Source organism: Solea senegalensis, linkage group LG8 (assembly GCF_019176455.1).
Source record: "Solea senegalensis isolate Sse05_10M linkage group LG8, IFAPA_SoseM_1, whole genome shotgun sequence".
NCBI classification, from domain to species: domain Eukaryota; kingdom Metazoa; phylum Chordata; class Actinopteri; order Pleuronectiformes; family Soleidae; genus Solea; species Solea senegalensis.
In genome coordinates, this window is record NC_058028.1 from 519,962 (window position 1) to 540,401 (window position 20,440).

At 42.6% G+C, this 20,440-nt stretch overlaps 1 protein-coding gene across 4 annotated transcripts; it reads left to right on the top strand.

Annotated features, from left to right (window-relative positions):
- The first annotated feature begins 605 nt into the window (after positions 1 to 605).
- LOC122773276 (eukaryotic translation initiation factor 4 gamma 1-like) lies at positions 606 to 19,073 on the top strand. Of its 4 annotated transcripts, none has more exons than XM_044031822.1 (25): positions 607 to 876; positions 1,683 to 1,775; positions 2,005 to 2,095; positions 3,766 to 4,752; positions 4,915 to 5,003; positions 5,855 to 6,059; positions 6,560 to 6,693; positions 6,820 to 6,945; positions 7,039 to 7,446; positions 8,395 to 8,535; positions 8,692 to 8,928; positions 9,053 to 9,157; positions 11,007 to 11,297; positions 11,695 to 11,806; positions 11,912 to 12,026; positions 12,121 to 12,371; positions 12,511 to 12,641; positions 13,267 to 13,439; positions 13,751 to 13,876; positions 14,440 to 14,521; positions 14,607 to 14,705; positions 16,271 to 16,402; positions 16,490 to 16,571; positions 16,948 to 17,088; positions 17,622 to 19,073. In XM_044031822.1, exons 2-25 carry the CDS (start codon positions 1,734 to 1,736, stop codon positions 17,804 to 17,806), a joined length of 4,485 nt encoding a protein of 1,494 aa, XP_043887757.1. In that variant the 5' UTR covers positions 607 to 876; positions 1,683 to 1,733; the 3' UTR covers positions 17,807 to 19,073. The 4 variants fall into 4 exon arrangements, with proteins under 4 accessions (XP_043887754.1, XP_043887756.1, XP_043887757.1 ...); XM_044031823.1 differs by having other exon boundaries at positions 12,514 to 12,641; XM_044031819.1 differs by having other exon boundaries at positions 606 to 876; positions 6,820 to 7,446.
- The last annotated feature ends 1,367 nt before the right edge of the window (positions 19,074 to 20,440 follow it).

The following is a 20,440-nucleotide window of genomic DNA, read 5'->3' on the forward strand; positions in this document are numbered from 1 at the left end:
AAACTTTCTGTATTTCAAGTATTTCACGCTGATGGTATCATATTGTGACCTGCAACCGTCTGCGTCATGTTTTACCCTGCACGTTGGCTTTTATTTATTTCAACTTTTCTACTCTCTTGCTCTGCCTTCGGTGTTGTATCAGATAGAAACTGCAGAGGGGAGGGGGTGAAGGACATGTCAGCACATAGCTCAGCTCCACGTGGCCACCCGTCTCCTCCCTCTTCTGCACCGGAAGGGCTCACTAACTAGTCTTCCTCTGCTGCTGTGGCAGCCTTCCCCCCTCCTCCTCCCCCCCTTCTGTCCTCTCCACCCTCTTCTCCTCCTCTCAGAAGGATTGAATCTGAAAAAAATGGGGAGAAACTTGAGTGTGCAGGGTGACGGAGCAGAGAAAGAGTATGAGGAAAAAAGGGGGAGTTCCTTGTGCCTGCTACAGCCCATTTGATAAGTTTTATTTTCCTAGAAACCCTCCCTCTTACTCTGCCCCTCCTTCACTCTCTGGCCCCTTCAACTGTTAGCCTCTGTGTGACGAGGGGGGGTGTGCATTCCAATACCATAGCTTTACAAGGCCAGTCTCTTTATCCCCCACCCTGTTCTGTTAAGCATATGAAAGAGGGAGGGAGTTAGTCAAGTTGCTAGCTAGCTTACTGACAGTCAGACACAGCTCTGTCCTGTTCTGCTGTTGTGTCGCTCTCCCTGAATGGGTACAAGTTAGACTGAGGTGAACCTAAACCTTCCTACAACGACCCGTCACCCTGCTTTATGGGATTCAAAGTCCAACCACGGGTCTACTGGAGCTGCAACCTCAGGCCCAGGATAGGAGAGGCCTGCTAGGGTTTGTCATGCTCCGGCAGAGGAGGTGCTGACAGGCTGAACCAGGTCAGTAGCAAAAGGCAAATATTGTTTTTCTTGAAGTGAACATTTGGTCAGGGAGCAAAAGTATTAAATTAGCTCTCACTCTTTTTTAACTTTTTCAATTCAATCCTTGTCCAGTGACTTTTCTGTGTTAGATTATTCAAAAACTTCTGCTTCATACAACTTTGGTAACAACTGTGACTTCCAAACTTGAGTATGTAAAGTGTACGAAACAGGAAAAGAGTGCTGACTAGAAAACACGTGCAAAGAATGGACACACCTATGAGTGAGTGTTCAGATTTTCTCTCAGTGTTTCCCCCTCTGACTGTTTGTGCGCGCGTGTGTGTGTGTGTGTGTACAGATATACATGTTAGCTGCTGTTTTCTGGACGGACTGTGCTTTGACTGTGAGAGTTTTCACATCGACCTAAATCAGCGGAGGAATTCGTTTGACAGTTTGGCTGAAAGTCGGTTAACTCGACTCTTGCTCAGTCAGACAGCTTTCCTGAGGCTGAAGCATGTTCATTTGTGCAGCAGAGGAATTTGTGCAGTGGTTAGTGTTGTGATTTGCTGTAGCTCGGTATTTAGAGTCATGTAGCTTTCAGTGAATGAGGATCAGCAGCTGGAAAGGGAGGACACAACAAAAATGCATTGCATTACGAATATTTCCCTACTCCCTTGTTTTTCTTTTGAAGCTGTAAACAGCCAGTTTTATGACTCTCTGTGTTCTTTTCCTGCAGACGTATCACCTCCTCACTTTACTCTCTCCATGTCGCTCTTGTGCAGTTGGCTTCCTTTCCTAACTCTGGATCTTCTCCCTCTCTTCCATAGATCAGAATAAGAGACCCTAACCAAGGAGGTCGAGACATTACAGAGGAAATAATGTCAGGGGGCCGCAGTGGCTCCACCCCGACCCCACCACAGGTAAGCTCCAACGCCATTGTTGCTGAATGAATAGCAATGCAGCTGCAGTCAAGTTCAGCAGTGTGGGTCAAGTCAAGTCAATTTCGTATCAAAACTTCATGTATGGTTAATGTCCTCAGCTGTCATACACTACAGTATGCATTACACTACACAGCACTGTCAAGTGGAAAAAGTAGTGATTTGGTATCATGATTTGGTGTGTGTGTTTTGTGTGTGTGTATCTTGACAGTCAGCCATATCTGGATCAGAAAATACAGCAGTGGTGCAGGCCAATGGTGAGAGCATCACAGCTGCTACCACAACGGCACTGGTCAGACCAGGTGAGTGACACATGGGCAGAATCTTAAATAATTATTGTTAATTTTGTGTGTACAATCACCTGATGAATTGTTGTTTTTCATTAACCCAGAATTAGTCTTTCATTTCAATGTCAGGAGCGAGGTCAGCTCTATAGGCCACCATTTTTACAATTTACAACTAGATACCTTTTGAGTTTTGATGCAAACTGAAGGTGAGACAGTTCTTCCAACACCATTAGGGATATTTAGCTGCAGCATGTAACTTCAAAAATAAATGTTGATAGATTTTACATACTGTCATTTTAAGCCAGTCACACAAACACCTTCAGCTTCAAACTGTACTGCTTCACCATTTTCCAGTCCTTTTTTATTTAGAGCCTCACATTTATGTCAAAAGTCATGAGAGCAGTAAAACATGCTGACGAGCAAATAATATTAATGCATGTGCAGTGTTAATAATAATAAATCTAACAATTTTGTCTGCAAAATTGTTTTTGTTGCCATGTTGTAATTTAAAAATGTTTTAATATACACATTTAAAGGTTTATGAAACTTAATTAATTTAGTTTTACAATTTATGTATTAAAGCTGCTCTTTTCTTATACAAACACTGTTATTGGGTAGTATAATCAGTTTCTGCCAATTATCACCTAAATGTTTCACACTGGACCTTTAAATTTAACTTGGTCCTCATCATGATAAGGTTTCTGGTTCAGTGGTTTTTGCCACACTTGCTGTAAAGGTGTGGCAGGTAATTTAGTGACTGACACATACTCAAGCCACTCAATTCATGTGTATTAAGGATGTCTGAGTACCTTCTTTCTCATGTAAGATGGTACTGGTTATACCTATATTGGTCTGACGCTGTATTTTATATCCTTTTTAGACAACTATGTCGTACTGATGCATTTATCACCTAGCTACAGTTTAAGCAGCCAGCTTTTGCTCAGTTAAGGGTTTACTTGATATTTTACAGATTTAATGTCCCAATACTTGATCCAGTGACAAGTATTGTACCCTAATGTTTTATGAATGAGCTTTACAAAATGAACTAAACAAGACATTGTTAGTTTACTTGTTGTAATAGTTGATGCAGTTTGAATATACACTATCAGTCTAATGTTTGGACACACATTTATGTGTATGGATAGACTCTCTCACCCAGGTTATGTGACACGGCAGGCTTTTGGTAATTACATCAGGTGATACCACATGAGATTTGTTTTCTTGTTCTGTCATGGTGAAAATGGAAAACAAATTTGTTACCAGACAAAGAACTGGTTTGTTTGTGAAAATGTAAGGTTATTGCCAGTTTTTCAAAGTTGTTGGTTTGTGGACTTTGTAAAAACATTCAGCACATAAGTCGATACTGACTGTGTGAGCTGAGGTCTCACCTGTGGAAACACTTGAGGGGAGGAAGGTGCCTGTATAACCAGTGTTTTTCAGTGGCACTATAAGAGAGAGGATAGGAATGTTATTGATTGGGGCACCAATCAATATAATGTGAAGAACACATGTGCTATATACTGAGGCTGCATGACTTTAAACAAACACTTCTGTCACGCACCTTTTATAACATTTATGAAAGGTGATCAATGTCAATCTTGGGTCGAGTCTTAGAGATAAATTGTCACATGTTCAGTGTATGTAAGATTTTTTGCAGACCCAATAACATTCTTTTGAACCTTCAGATGACCGAGATAAACCTACGCCTCCTCCTCTCTCAAAAACCCCCGAACCTTCAAAGGGTGACCCCATCCCCACAGAGGCTTCATCCTCTGACACGAACACTAAGCCCCCCATACCCCCTCTATTATCAGAAGCAGCGGATCACTCCCTCAACACCCTCACACCCAGTGCTCCTGTTGCAGAAGTGATGGACGCTCCTCCAAGGGAACCCACTCCAACACCTCAATCAGCACCTGAAGTGCCGGCTTACCCTGCACCCCTCCCTGACCCAGTCCCCACCTTAACCGCACAGGACAAAACAGACACGAAAGCTGCACAGGAGGAAGAAATGGAGGATGAAGAGGTGGAGACTAAAACAGAAGAGGCTGCTGCCTCTTTGGACCTAACTCTTGCACCTCTCTCCACCACTAACGGTGTTGCAGCGGTCGAGCCTGAAGAACTGTCCGTTGAGTTGCCACCCAGTCACCTGGAGGCTCCTCTAGACTCTCCTATTGCGCAGCCCGAGGAGCTCCGCCTTCCCAACGGCCTGCCAATCCCTGACCCGGAGGCCCATGCTCTCTGTGCAGCCGAGCGGGATGACAGCCCCATCGCCGAACCCGACGTCAGCCAGCAGCCTATCATAGAGACTTCCACAGCCATCACCCTGGAAGCACCTCCACCTGTTGTCCAAGCCATAACTGAACCTGTTGACCAGCCCACACCTGAAGCTGCGGTCCAGGAGATTCCCGAAGAGCTTGTCGTCCCAGCAGTGCCCGCCCAGACTGAGGTAGAAGAAACATCTCCTGCAGTCACTGAGGTTGATATAGAAGATTCTCCGGTGCCTGAGACCACTGCCAAGGAACAGATGCCATCACCTCCAGAACCGGTTTCCTTAGCTGAAAGCACGCCAGAAACTGTGCCCTCTCCTCCCCCTCCCACAGCTGAGGAGAAGGAGGACGTCCCCCCTCCCCAGACAGTTACCCCTGCCCTTGTAGAAACTACTATGCAAGGTTAGTCACTTTCTCACATACTGTATGTGTGTTTGATTTCAGTTCACTATAAATATATGATTCTTACTCCCCTCTTTTAGCTCCAAAAGCTTTTCAACTTTAGCATAACTAGCATGTTAGAGGTGATCTGTGGCTAATGATGTTTGCTTTTTTTCCCTCTAGCTGCTGTGTCTGTGCCAAAGAAAAAGAGGAAAATGAAGGATCTGAACAAAATGGAGGCAGTAGGAGACCTCCTAGATGCCTTTAAAGAGGTGTGTGCATGCACAGTCATACCTTTATCTTCATATATATATATATATATATATATACATAAAGATAAATGAAAGCAAGGAAAAGACTTCATATATATCTATCTATATATATATATGTATATACATACATATATGTGTGTATATATACATATATATGTGTATGTATGTATGTATGTATATACATATATATATGAAGTCTTTTCCTTGCTTTCACTGTTTGTATTAATAGCGTTTCAGTTGTTCACAGAGACACCAATTTAAAGGGATAGGGGAATGGATTTTTTTTTTAAGTGTCCTTATATGAGTTACTAAAACATAGTAACTCATGCTGGAAACCAGCTTGAGACACAGGTGCTCACTCTCACTGAAAACATGGCTGTCAGCAGAGACACATCGAAATATTGATTTTATGAATATGTCATCTTAAATCTACGCTATTGTCAAACCTCTTGTTTAGTAGAAGTGGAGAATGCCATTCAATAAACTAATTAGTTCCACTAGTGCTACTAGTGCTTGCATACTGAGACAAAAGCAGCATTCCACTTAAACAATGGTCGCTCTACTTCTGGACACATGTTTCCAGCTGTAAAAAGCCGTCTTAACAGTGACATAAAGTGGCAATCATATTTATAGGATGTCATAGAGCCTGTGTCCCTGCTAGTAGCCGTGTTTTTAAGGAGAGCAAGTGTCTGTACTATACATCATACACCACATTTAACTTGGTGGATAATTCAAATCAACCTCTCGACATTAGCTTTTTAGGTTTAAGGTTCATTTATTTTTCATTTGCATCTCACCCACTGTAAGACTGCTGTCATACTTGACTAATACCAGTTCCATCTGTGACACAGGAGCAGGTTGTGGCCGTGCCAAAACCTGAGCCCACCCCAGCACCAGAGCCACAGCTCCCTGCCGCCGTTTCCCCTCCTGCCCCGGAGGAGGCAGACCTCACCTGGGAGGACAAGGAGGACAAGGAGGACAAGCTCGATGCTGAGAACATTCAGCCAGATCCTCTCTCACCCAACGCCAACAACAAGAAGTACCAATACAAAGACGGTGTGTTTATGAACCTTTATGCCTTTCAGCTCACTTAGGTTCATGGCTGAGCTATGTGTCAGTTTACTATGTTTATGCTGGTTTCATTGAGAATGTAGGACTGATATGAAAGTTCTGTGGAAAACGAAAGGTAAGATATTGAAACAATGGTCACACCCACAAAACGTCCATTGAACTCTTTTTGTTTCACAAAATATTGACAACATTTTTTGCTCCTTCATTGTAATGTACTGTTGTAGCTACAGATTAATTTATTAATGAAATCATTTCCCTCTCCAGCTGCCAGCTGTTTTTTTTATTTATTATTATCATCAGTTCTCAATGAAGGATCATCTTGTCTTCTCCACTCTGCAGTGCTGCTTGACTCTGTAGAGAATCCAGTTTATGACACAGTTTCATTTTGGGTTGATGCTGAGCAGAAAACCAGTTTAAATTATACAATTCCCAAACATTATAATAAAAAACAAATAATCATTTTCTGTGTTATGATCCTGTTTCAGAACAATGGAAACCAATTAACCCCGAAGACAAGAAGCAATACGACAGAGAGTTCCTTCTGGGTTTCCAGTTCATCTCAGCCAGCATGAACAAGCCTGAAGGTCTTCCAGCCATCAGTGATGTTGTCCTGGACAGGGTGAAACACTCTCACTTTGTTTAGTTACATGTGCTTTTTATTTTTTATTTTATTTTATTTTATTTTATTTTATGTTTAAGTGAAATTTCACTTTCTTTCACTTATGTTTATTACTTTTCTGTTCAGGCTAATAAGAACCCTCTACGTCAACTCGATCCCAGTCGTCTACCAGGAATGAACTGTGGCCCTGACTTTACTCCCTCCTTTGCCAATCTTGGCAGGCCTGGAATGGGAGGAGGAAGCAGAGGACCAGTAAGTTTCCTTGACATGATTTATGAATTTGCACTACGTCAACATCATGGACACGACCGAGTCTTCATGTGCTCCTGCCCTCTTTCTTCCCAGCCTCCAGGTTTGGGAATGGGAATTCCCACTTCACGCCGCTCCCAGCAGATGCAGAGGAAAGAGCCAAGGAAAATCATCACCAGCATGTCGATGAGTGACGACGTGCAGCTGAACAAGGCGGAGAAGGCTTGGAAACCTTCAGTGAAGAAGGTCCGCACCCGTGCAGTAGAGGAGCCGGAGGAGAGCGGAGGAGAGCAACAGAAGACCCAGGAGCTGTTTAAACGAGTCCGCAGCATCCTCAACAAACTGACCCCTCAAAAGTTTCAAGAGTTAATGAAACAGGTGACTGAACTGACCATTGACACCGAGGAGAGGTTGAAAGGAGTCATCGATCTCACCTTCGAAAAGGCCATCTCTGAGCCAAACTTTTCAGTTGCCTACGCCAACATGTGTCGCTGCCTTATGGGGGTAAGTGATGCCAGCCACCACACGCAAGCACACATATGTGTGTTGAATAAGCTACAATGTTGACTTAAGAATCAGAATCAGAATCGCTTTTATTCGCCAAATGCACCAATAGACACACAGGAATTTGACTTTGCATCCAGCACTAGACACAGCATGTCTATGACATATATGAATATTGTACTGCTACAATACAACATATTTAATGATAAACCAAGTAAGTAAATAATAATTGATTTTTCACTTATCGTGTGGTTGTGGGGGCACTGACACATTGTGCTGATTGTGAAGTGTGTGCGCCGTTTGTTGAGAACCAGCTTGTGACATGGACAATCGCTCTCTCTGATGACTTGGCTGGAAAAGGTTTATATGATAAAATCTATGTCTGCTTAAGTCGACGTTATCCTAGGAATATATTCATAAATTTTTCTTCACTCTTGCACCATTCTTGCACCACTCTTGCACCATTGTGAAAATGGGCATTTTAACTTGTGGGGACATGTGAGCTGTTGGTCTACTGCTGCTTGGTTTGGTACGTTTGTAGCACTTAGGTGTATCTGAATGAAGGATTTCAAACACCAACGTCACCAGATAACATATTTGATATTTACTGATGGAGGCAGCTTTGGATTGACATGTAAAACCACTGGTTTTCTACTATGGTGTGACGAGTGAGTAAAGTTAGACAAACACTAACTGTGTCAGTGCCTCATACAACCACAGCTTATATTATTGACCAAAAAGAGTTTTCAATGGGGAAAAGGCCCAGAAAGGTAAAGTGTTTCTGTGATTAATTTAGAAAGCTAACATTTACACAAAAAAACTTTGGTGGTCCCAGTTTATGCATACCTGTGACAGGTGACAATGGAAATACGTAAGTGAGGAGCCACTTGCACCACTGTCATGTCCTTCCCTGATCGTAGCTCATAGTTCTTTCCTCTTTTTTTGCAGCTTAAAGTCCAAACCGCAGATAAGCCAGGAATGAATTTCCGCAAACTGCTGCTAAATCGATGCCAAAAGGAGTTTGAAAAGGACAAAGATGACGATGAAATCTTTGAGAAGAAACAGAAGGAGCTGGAGGCTGCATCAGAGGTATAGTTATGTCTTTTGAAAGTGTGCTTCAAATTTCTTATTGTTGTTTATATTTTGAGCTGTGACATGTAATATGAAATACTTCATCCCCCTCTCCTTTTATTCTGATTGTGTTTTGTTCACAAAATATCTCTATGTCACATGTGTCCTTTACAGGAGGGATTAAAACAGCGGCTCATGGATGAGCTCGAAGTGGCTAAAGACCAGGCCAGGAGGCGCTCGCTGGGTAACATCAAGTTCATTGGAGAGCTGTTTAAGCTTAAAATGCTCACAGAGGTCATCATGCATGACTGCATTGTAAAGCTGCTCAAGAACCACGACGAGGAGTCCTTGGAGTGCTTGTGTCGACTGTTATCCACCATTGGCAAGGACCTAGACTTTGAGAAGGCCAAGGTAACAGGAAGTGATAGAGAGAATGTAGTATTCCTAACTTATTGATGTATAGTTAGGTGAAGGTTTAATTTGATGATGCAGTTGCAGAGTATGACACTCACCACACTGTTGTGCTTCTGTTCAGCCTCGTATGGACCAGTATTTCACTCAGATGGAGAAAATCATAAAGGAGAGGAAAACTTCCTCGAGGATCCGCTTCATGTTGCAGGATGTGCTGGACGTTCGACGGGTACGTCAGAGGACACACTACACAAACCACAGCTTTCCACAAGGACTCCTTTAGTTTGTCACATACAAGGCAGGAGAAGATGACCAATTGTCATGAAGCATGGGTAAACTAGGGAGCATCATATTCACGTAAACGTGTATATTTAACTGCAGGATATTCCATTTTGTCATACTTACTCTTTAAACCATAATTTGGGTCGTCTGGTATCAATTTCTGTTATTTGCCAAAACCACAGTTGTGTTTCTCTGACTTATGTAACTGTAAAATGGCTGTGGCACAGTTGTATTTTCCTCATGCTTGGAAAACACAGCTTTCAGTGTACCTTTGAGCGTGTAGGGGCACGACTGATAGACTGTCATCATGTTCACAACGTGGCAGTGTTGCATTAGACCATTAGACCATAGACCATAGATAACAGATAACCACGGTAGAAAAGATTGTCAGGCTTGGGTTAGGTTTGGTAAAGTCAAATGACACATAGAGTAAAATATGGTGTTGTATGATATTTTAAATTTCTTAATTGAAAATATGGTTTAGATATTTAATAAATAGACGTATAACTAAAAATAAGTGATAATAAGTAGAAAGTGACCCACTGTCTCTGTTTAGAAGCACTGTTTAGTATTAATGACAGCACATTGAATGCAATGCACAGGCTATTGAAGCCATCCACAGTGGATGTTAGCCTTGTCCTCCACAATAACTCAAAATAAGCCACAATGGTTGGATTATGTAAATATGAATTTTGCAGTTACAGTAAAAGACAAGAGTTAATCGAGAAGTACTCATTTTGGGGAGTTGTGTGTATGTGTTCATGGGGTCAGTAGTTGCTTCCTCTTGGATTTAATAATAATAGTTATTATTATTTATTATTCTTATTCTTATTATTATTATTATTATTATTCTTATTATTATTATTATTTATTGTTGTTGTTATTATTATTATTCCTTTTTATCATCTATGTTTTGTCACGTCATTTACCTTAGCATGTAGATATCGTTTTAGAATGTGTGTAGAACTCTTTACAGCCCCAGAGACACCCATGCTGGTGCTTGAGCCCTGGCCTGTGTGAGTCTCAAATATCAGCTCTTTAATGCCTCTGTGCCAACAGACTTCATCTCATGCTGGCTACATTGACAGGTTTCTAACTATTTCTTTAAAAAAAGGATAAAATACTGACATTTGTTTGTGCCCCACTATTGGCTTTGTTCCATCTTTTTTACTTTGTTTTTCATTCTTTTCTGTGAAAGAATGCTGCAGTCCTGTAGTTCCACTACCAATCCCACCCTCAGTGTTACAAAACCTGCTGTCTCTGTGTTTTTACAAGCCACAGTCAGCTGCTCTGACTCAGCACATTGGCCCAATTTGTATCCTGTGTTATTTTATTTCCTTTTAATACAAACATTGAAAGCGAGTCTCTCGTTTCTTGTCTCTCTCATGAACATACAGTATTATGGGCACAGTCCTGTCATGTAACACAGGCACATAAGCCAACATTCCTTTTGGCTTTGTCAGCACAAAAGAAAGTGTGGTTGTATGAGGCACTGACTGGTTCCATGGCTGTGGTTCCTTTCGTACTAAAATGCTTCAAACTAGCATTACATTCATTTGCACCCAATCTCATATTTCACTGAAGTAGTGGTGATTTCTTGCCCGGGATTGGCCCCTATTTGTATCTCCTTGTATTCTTTAGACATCGACCTGTACTGATGTCTGGACTAAAGGGTGTTGTGCTACTTAAAAACATATTTGCTAATATCTGTTCTTGTGGATTGACTGTGTTTTAACTGGAAAAGTCACTGAAGTGTTGTGTCCTCACCCTCCCTCTCTCACCATGCCCCACCTCAGAACAACTGGGTGCCCCGACGAGGAGACCAGGGCCCCAAGACCATCGACCAGATCCACAAAGAGGCTGAGCTGGAGGAGCACAGGGAACAGATGAAGGTTCAGCAAGTTCTCATCTCCAAGAAGGAGTATGGTGGAGGCCCAGGCGGCAGGATGGGTGGAGGAGGTCCCGGGGGACGTGGGGGACCTCACACCCAAGGCCGCGGTGCTCCTCCCCAAGACGATGGCTGGAACACGGTGCCCATTTCCAAGAACCGACCTATTGACACCTCTCGCCTTAGCAAAATTACAAAGGTAAGAGCACAGCATGTCAGAATGTGGCATATTTAATCACTTTTCCCAAAAGTGCCTCACTTGGTTGTAGCAAACCCAAAAATACTTCCACACACTGCTTCTCAGATGTTGTGGTGTTGCGGTCGAGGTTGGTTTAGCTTGCGTCCTTCACAACAAGTCAACATTACTGTCTTATTTTTTTAGCCACTCTGTGATCAGAGAGCCCTCTGTTGGACCATCCTGTAATTACTGCACACAGTGGTATATTTTTAACCCCCTTCCTAAACGTTCAAAAGGACAAAAGGATTTTCAAAAAAATCACTGCAAACACCTACAGTGCTAAAGAAACCCATCATTGCTGTTTCCTGTCTTGTTCCTTAACTGGCGGCTTGTTTTTAACTATCTCTCTCTTCTACAGACTCCTGTTCTTGACTTAAACAATCAGTTGCTTGCCCCAGGAGGTAAAGGCACATGGGGCAGCTGGGGTAAGGGCAGCAGCGGTGGCACCAGTGCCAAACCTGCAGATTCTGGTAGGTTTCCCACATTGATGTGGTTATTCTTTAAATAAATATGTAGTTGGGACACTTTGGTGCTTAAACCTAAATCGTGCTTTGTTTGTGTAATTTCATCCCCAGGCTCAGAGTCGGGCAGCCGTTCAACCACCAGCACTCTGAACAGGTTCTCAGCCCTGCAGCAACCTCTGTCCTCCTCAGGCTCCTCACAGGACTCAGACAGGCGAGTTCCTCAGAGGTGAGGAACAGGACGCACAGCAGCAGCCGCTACGCTTGTCAAAACCCACATGAGGTGTATGTTTTATTTTTCCTGCCGTTTCTCTGTCCTGTAGGAACAGCTCGAGTCGAGAGCGAAGTGACCGCTTTGACCGCAGCGGTGACCGCTTCGATAGACGAGACGAGCGCCGAGACGAACGCGATCGCAACCGGCTGCAGGTCACGAAACGAAGTTTCAGTCGGGAGAATGAGGAGCGGAGCCGTGAGAGAGAGCAGCGCGGCGCGGCCGATCCTGTCCGCCGTGTGGCGAGTATGACGGACGACAGAGACCGAGGCAGCAGAGAGAGAGCCAGGAGCAAAGACAACGGTATTTAACTGCTGTTTATATTCTACCACCACACTTAGAATGTACAAAAGACAGGCTCATTTTCACAAAGAATTTTTGTCTAAGTTCACATATCCCAAACAGCTCATTGGATTCTTTTTGTTTTGTGTGGTAATGAAAGTAGTGAAGCGGGAGATGGCTCCCACTCCTCCACCTCCTCAGACCCCGACCAAGCCGGCCTTGACTGAGGAAGAGATGGAAAAGAAGTCCACGGCCATTATCGAGGAATACCTGCATATCAACGACATGAAGGTGTGGTTTCTTTGGGGGGGTTAGTGAAATGCAGGGCTTAGGTTTTTGTTTGTGATTGTGATTGTGATACCTTTGTTGTCACACCCTATGATGTTAATGTAAATCCTCTGCATCCTCTCACAGGTAGAGGTAAAGTTACTCAGGTGAAGCAACAGTTCCAAGATACATTTTAGGTTCAGGCTTAACAGAAGTGAAATGTGCTCTTTGACATGTAGAAATGGACTGAGCTCATTGTCATAAAATGTCCACTTCAATAAAACATGGAGACAAGTGAAAAGGGAGCCAGTGATTGATGCAGCTTAAACAGATAATCACCTACAGAAGAGTAGGAGACAGAGATGACAGATTATCGCAGGAGAGCAACCAGTTAAAATGACTAATAGACTTATAGAAAATGTAACCATATGCACATTTCTGTGCATTTACCATGAATACAAGTCAGACTGTGGTTTGTTGGGTGCACATTTCTAATGTGAATCAGCAGCAGCAGCAGCAGGAAACAGTTTGTAGTAGCACTAACAAATACCACCCTGTTTGTGTGTGGAGGTCTATCCCCTGAATAAAGAGCATAAGCATCACTAATCACTTGTGTGTGTGTGTGTGTGTGTGTGTGATGTCCCGGCAGGAGGCACTGCAGTGTGTGCAGGAGATGAACAGCACTCAGCTGCTCTTCGTGTTTGTACGAAACGGGCTGGAGTCGACGTTGGAGCGCAGCACCATCGCCAGGGAGCACATGGGCCTGCTGCTTCAACAGCTCATAAAGACCGACATCCTGCCAACACAGCAGTACTTTAAAGGGTCAGTATGAGAGTTTATATCCGTAAGATTTTAAAATAAAGATAAGGCGGAGGTGTGGATGCAGAAAACTAGAAATCTTGAATTCACCGTGACCACTTGTGACAAAAGTTGTAGGCTGAGCTCATCATTTTCCTCGGAGGAGTGTGAAGTTTTATTTTAATTGTGACTCCCCTGAGGTTTTCAACTACAACAACTATTTTCTCTACAATCAAATAATACACATTCTGTATATCAATGCTGTATCTAAATCATTCCCGGATCTAAATCATTCCCGGCTCTTCACCGAAACGTGTGGACTCTTGCTTCTCCAGGCTTCAGGAAATCCTCGAGGTGGCTGAAGACATGGCCATTGACATCCCACACATCTGGCTGTACCTGGGAGAGCTGATCACGCCCATGCTCCTTGAGGGAGGTGTCCCCATGGCAGAGCTTTTCAGGTCAGTGGCCGACACCCCTTTGTGCTTCTGTGGCCCCAGTCACATCTGGCATGAAAACATCCTGGATGTGTCTCTGCTGATAATGCTTTTTTTATTTTATTTATCATTGCTGAAAAATTGACAGCCATTTTACATCACAGATGTGATTGGATCTCAATTCACCCAGCTGTATGCCATTAGAACAGAACTGTCAGGCTGGACTGATGTGTCAATGTTCAGTGTGAGTGACAGTAGAGAGAGAATATTTGGGCATTTCTTACTCCATGCTGTTGTTACATGAAATGAGATTTTAACCATTAGATAAAATAAATGATGTGTTTCAATGCAAATGCTGTAGAGGTGGCGACAATGAAGTTCACTGTGAGACTGCAGCAGGTCAGAGGACATCACCTGAAGAGTTGCTCTCTGATGCGTCCTGTAAAAGAATGTGGACATGCGTCCCTGAACCTGTGACCATATCACCCGCAACAGATGATAATAAAAAGTCTGAACTGGCCGTGTGTGTGTGGGGGAGACCTAGATGACATGTTTGGGGTTGATTTATAAATGTGTTTCATCTGCAGGGCGGTTTCAAAGCCTTTGATTCCTCATGGGAAAGCTGGAGTCCTGCTGGTCCACATCCTCAACTTACTCTGCAAAGGAATGGTGAGAACAAGCATCTCTTAATAATCTGTCATTCCAGTAAGTAGATCAAGTACTGCATGTAACTCGACGTGTGTCTCTCCATCAGAGCCATAAAAAGGCCGGCACCATGTGGAGGGAGGCAGGCCTCCGATGGAAGGACTTCCTGCCCGAGGATGTAGACGTCAACAAGTTTGTGACAGAAAAGGTGAGAGGTCATCATCTTCTTCATCATCATCATCGTCAGCTGAAAGGCTGATTAAAGCAGTGTCATTATGTCGTGGTAACATTCAGCATAGTAACATACTGATATAACAAAGACTGAGCGATCACACCATAACAATATGTATCACGATATAGACACTTCCACGATATCAATAGAAAAAAGGTTCAATAAAGTCACTCGACTAGAGCTGCAACTAACGATTATTTTCATAATCGATTTATCTGTTCATTATTTCCTTGATTAATCGTTTGGTCCATAAAATCTCAGAAAACCTTAAAAAATATTGATCGGTGTTCATCAAACCTGGAAATGATGATGTTCTCAAATGTCTCGTTTTGTCCACAAACCAAAATGATTCACTTTTAATGATTTCTTTGTTCTCCAGAGCAAAGAAATGAAGAAAATATTCACATTTAAGAAGCTGAAACAATCAGAAATCTTGTTTTAATCATGAAAAAAACTTCAAACCGATTATCGATTATCAAAATAGTTGTCAATTAATTTAGTAATTGATTAATTGTTTCAGCAAAAAAAAGGGCCATAATCGTAATTGAAAGATAAGTTTCAGTAATTGGACAGCCCTAGTGTGTATGTGCTTTTATAACGTGTGAAAATAATAGAAGTGTGTTTAAAAACGTGAATAAAGCACAAAATCCTTATAATTATTGTTATTTCGATGCATTGGAACACTGCACATTATATTCTAAATCAAAACAGGAAGAAAAATGTATCCATTTTTGAACTACTTTACAGAAAATGAAGAAAAATCAGCTGTTCAAAAAATAGCCATGTGTGCATTTTTATTTACAAACGGAAATATTAAAATACCATTGAGTATATGTAAATATTTATTATTATTTATTGTAAATATTTATTATTATTGATTGTAAATATTTATTATTATTTATTGTAAATATTTATTATTATTTATTGTAAATATTCATTATTATTTAAAGTATAAACTGAAAAGTCTGTAGGGTTTAGCATTCCTGTGAATCCCTTAAATAATCTCTGTTTCTGAGATCTGCTTCACATCTGTGTTGCACGGAGTCGACAGGTGATTCCAGCCCAGGATGTTTTGACGACGTTCCACAATTCCTCTGCATTTCTTGGTTTTGCCTCAGAAACAGCATTTTTGACGTCACCTCACAGGTTTTCTGTCAGATTAAGGTCCGGGGATTGGGCTGACCACTCCATAACTTTAATTTTGTTGCTCTAGAACCAAGATGTCGCTCGCTTGCTGGTGTGTTTGTGATCGTTTGTGATCGTTTGTGATCGTTAGGCCCAACACCATAGTGTAGTTGTAATTATCGCACACCAGGGATCGTGGTCATGTCATGTTGCCCTATGCTGAAGAAGAAATGCCCTTGAAATGTATGTTTGAACAAGACAACGACACATGGGAATGCTAAATCCTAAGATTTTTGCATCAAAATAAAAATCATTATAAGGATTTTGTGCTTTATTCACACACTGTGACTGCAGCCCTGGAATAACAATCTTAGGTTCAGTCTAGACTGATGAGCTCCGTCTCCTTCTCGATGCAGAATGTGGAGTTCACACTCGGTGACGAGTCAGAGAGAAGCAAAAAGGAGCTGACCTCTGCAGAACTGAGCAAACAGCTGGACAGACTGATCCAGGACAAGGCGGACAACCAGAGGATCTTTGACTGGGTTGAGGTTTGTCTTCTTCAGCCTGTTAAACATGTGTCGCAGCCACTGGTTCCCTGCACGCGTGTTGATATTCATGTCTCTGCGTTGTTGTAGGCAAACCTCGACGAGCAGCAGATCTCCTCCAACATGTTTGTCCGAGCGCTGATGAGCTGCATCTGCCAGGCAGCCGTCATCTGTGAGTCACCGCGCCCTCCACATATTCATCACACTGGTCTTTATCTACGACTGTGATATGTTTAAAAAAACATCATTCACTATGGACTACATTATCCAACGTCCATAAATAGAATCACAAACAAACATTTCAAACACTGAACTCAAAACAATAACACTTCCAGTCCGTCTAATAGCAAAGTAAAGCGGTGATATCAGACCTGAACTGAAGCGAAACGTAGCTCTGCCTTGTAACTTAACTTGACTTTTAATGGTGAAGATTGTAGACAGATTGCTGTCGCTCTGATTTGCAAATGTATGATTTAAATGTAAAGGATCAGCCATGTTTTCAGTGTGTGGTGCTGCTCAGACCTGCATGCTAACATTCTTCTCTTCAGGTGAGAACCCGTACAAACTGGACTGTGAGCTGATCAAACAGAGAGCCAAGGTCCTGCTGAAGTATGTGAATGACGAGCACAAGGAGCTGCAGGCGCTCTATGCTCTGCAGGCCCTCATGGTGGAACTGGAGCAACCTGCCAGTGAGTTACAGCTTCTTCTGTGTGACCGTAGCTTTAACTTTAGGTTGTTGTTAAAGCTACGGTTGGTGATTCGTTTCCTGCCCACGGACACATCAACATGTAGACGAGCAGAGCTGGGGATCAAACCCACAACCTCGTTCTACCAATGAGCTACAGTGAAATCATGTTCACCCTGGAACACGACCGTCATTGTTGGACAAACTGGTCAACAGTGACGGGAACTGTGTCAACTTTCATTATGTTAAGTCTCGCCACTTCCTGTCACTGCTAATAAGAGCGGACCGATTTTGAATTTTGACAGGAAATGCGATTGTGATATGATTCATGACTTCATTATTCTCATTTATATTCAAAAAAACATGGTTAAAAGCATTAATGTGTGATATTTGTGCAGCTCTGTGACAAACAAAGATAGATTAAGAACTAGATAAATAAGAATAAGACACTTTTCCATCCTTTGTTGTAAAATCCTGTCTCCTCTCGTCTCGTCTCGTCTCGTCTCCTCTCCTCTCGTCTCCTCTCCTCTCCTTCAGACCTCCTGCGGATTTTCTTTGACACTCTTTATGACGAGGACGTGATCAAAGAGGAGGCCTTCTACAAGTGGGAGTCGAGCAAAGACGTCGCCGAGCAGCAGGGCAAGGGTGTGGCCCTCAAGTCCGTCACCGCCTTCTTTACTTGGCTCCGCGAGGCCGAGGATGAGTCCGACAACAACAGTTAGGCTCCCAGGCCACTGGGGGGCAGTGGTGGGTGTGTGTGTGGGGGGGGAGGGGGGGGAATGTTATGTGGATGATTCAGAAGATTCTGAATCAGCAAAAACCTTCTGCATAAACGGAAAAAAAAAACAAGAAAAAAATTCTTCAACTGGGAGAGATTGTATTATGGATCGAACATTCGATCATGTTATTTTTTTGTTAAGTTTTTTTTGCAACTGAATGTCTTTTTTTGAACTAAACAGGATTAAATAGAGAGGAAAGATATAAGAGAGAGAGAGAGATGATGTGGAGAGGTTACAAGCCGTGGGAGACGATGCTGTTTCTTCAGTTTTTGGGGTTTTTTTGAGGTTCAAATGGCTTCTCCTCACCATGGCAACACTATTCAAGACACTTTGCTTAATGACAGATGTTATAAGAGGCTGTTCACATCTATATTTTTGATGACTTCATTTTTTTACCATGTAGACATGAAGGAGAGACGTTGTCATGTCGCATGTGCGGTGTTTGATCTACATGCTGCGCTAATGTAGATGTTAGCTTTCTGTTTGTTTTTCCAGTGTTGGATGATTGGCGTGTGTTTTATAATAAAATAGAAAACTACAAAGAGAAGCGGCGAGAGTCGTCTAATGGACATTTCAGAATAGACGTTGGACTCTTTGAGGGCGGTGTCACTAATGAGAGGGCCAATGAACAGTGACTGTTTTGCTGCTGGGAGGGGGGCAGTCATGTTTCCATGATGCCCCTCAGCCCCACCCAAAAAAAGAAGAAAAACCCACTTTCCCTCCCCGTCATGTGTCTGTTTTATTGTTTCCCGCAATTTAAAAAAACCTCCACAAACTGGACTGAGAAAAGGAGGAGAGCGCGACGAGCTGGTGAAGGATTGAACGAGACAAAAAAGCATCGTTCAAACTTGAAAACAAACAACAACAATCCACTAATAACACAAGTAGAGTTTAACCATACCCATTGTAAAGCCTTTTCCTGCTTCCATGAGAGTTTCTGTAAATATCTAAAGGAGAAGACGACGATGTTATTTCCCACACCGCTGAAATCACCCCTCCTGTATTTATATTTGTCTCTCCTCAGCTGGCAGAAGGTGCTTGTAATTATCCACCCCACGTCATTGATTACAGATTAATGAACATTTGTAAATATTTTTCCTTTTCTTTATTAAAAAAGATATTTAATTAAAGAAAATTAATGCCTCTTTTCACATCCAAAACTGGAAGAGTTAATAAAGATCATTGCAAATAAAAATAAAAAAAAAACCTCCTTCATTGTGGTTTTGTGACGATAGACGAGTGAGTTGTTCCTTCTCGCTCTGCTGCTTTTGTTAAGATTTGTGTATGGAACGACCAAAAAGATGCTCGTACTTCACGGAACAGCTTCAGTTTGAGCACACATTCCCCCCGCGGTGTCGCTCACATACGATGATTTAGTGCATCATTAAACATTTACATTCATCTTTTCCCAGGATGTTCTATGATGAAGAGGGACCATCATCAACCATGACTGAGAAACCTGTTCCCTCAGTGTATTCCGGTGGTCCGCTGACCTCGTAACGTTCATTAACCTAAAACTAACCAACGAAAGACAACACTGCCCCCTGTGGTGGATGCTGAGCGTGACGTGTGCATCTCTTCACCTGAAACAGGGTCACTCTGGACTCTTTAGTTGTGTTTGCAGAAATGTTCTTACTTTAACCATCAAACATGGAAGGACGCTCTGTTGTTGATTTGGTTTTGGCATCAAACCCTTCAGGGACGTGGTTTTTCTCCCTGACCACATGTAGATGATGTCTTTATCCAGTTTTAGATATTTCTGGATCAGTAACATCTTTTCTGTGGAATAAGATTTGTGTCAATATAGTTTAAAGTGTCGACACCTTTTAAGAAGCAAAAGAAAGTATCGATTTAATCATTCAAACTTATTGTATTTGATTGTTTGAAAATACACTTATTTGTGCTGAGGTTTTTTTTGTGGGCCGGCCTTAGGAAGCTGCCTTGAGGAAGCTGATTGGCTGGAGTTTTGGAGTGACAGCAAAATGGATCGGAGGTCGTCACGGATTTGGAGTCGCTGTCCGTCAGGAACTCCTTCCCCAAGTTTTCCCCGTTAACATCTGACAAAATAATTGTAAATAACATTTGTCAGATTATGAACTTTAGATATTTACAAATATTTTGTTGGATGTCGACGGGGAACGAGTTCCAGACCGACAGCGACCTCTGGTCTACTCCTAATAACAACACATTTGAACTGTGCTGTGATGTAAATGCGCTGATTTTCTCGATGGTCTTTGGTGTGGCAGAGTGAGCAGTTAATTATCCAGTCAGAAAAGGTTGTGTAAAAGTCAGATTTCATAGACTTCACAGACTTTATCAGGCCCTGGGTGAGCTGGAAGGTTCTGGTCGACCCAGGGAGGCGGCTGAAGTTCCCGGACATCATCGCGGTTTCTACTCTCAGGCCTGACATGGTTCTGATGTCTGAGACATCAAAGCAAGTGGGGATGAGAAAGAGACACAAGTCTGCTGAAGGCAGGGCTGGAGGGCCAGATGTTCGCCAGCTGAAGTGGGCTGCAGGGGCTTTGCAGGGCCGGCACAGGGTCTTGGGACTCTTGGGGATCTGAGGACTGCAGAGGC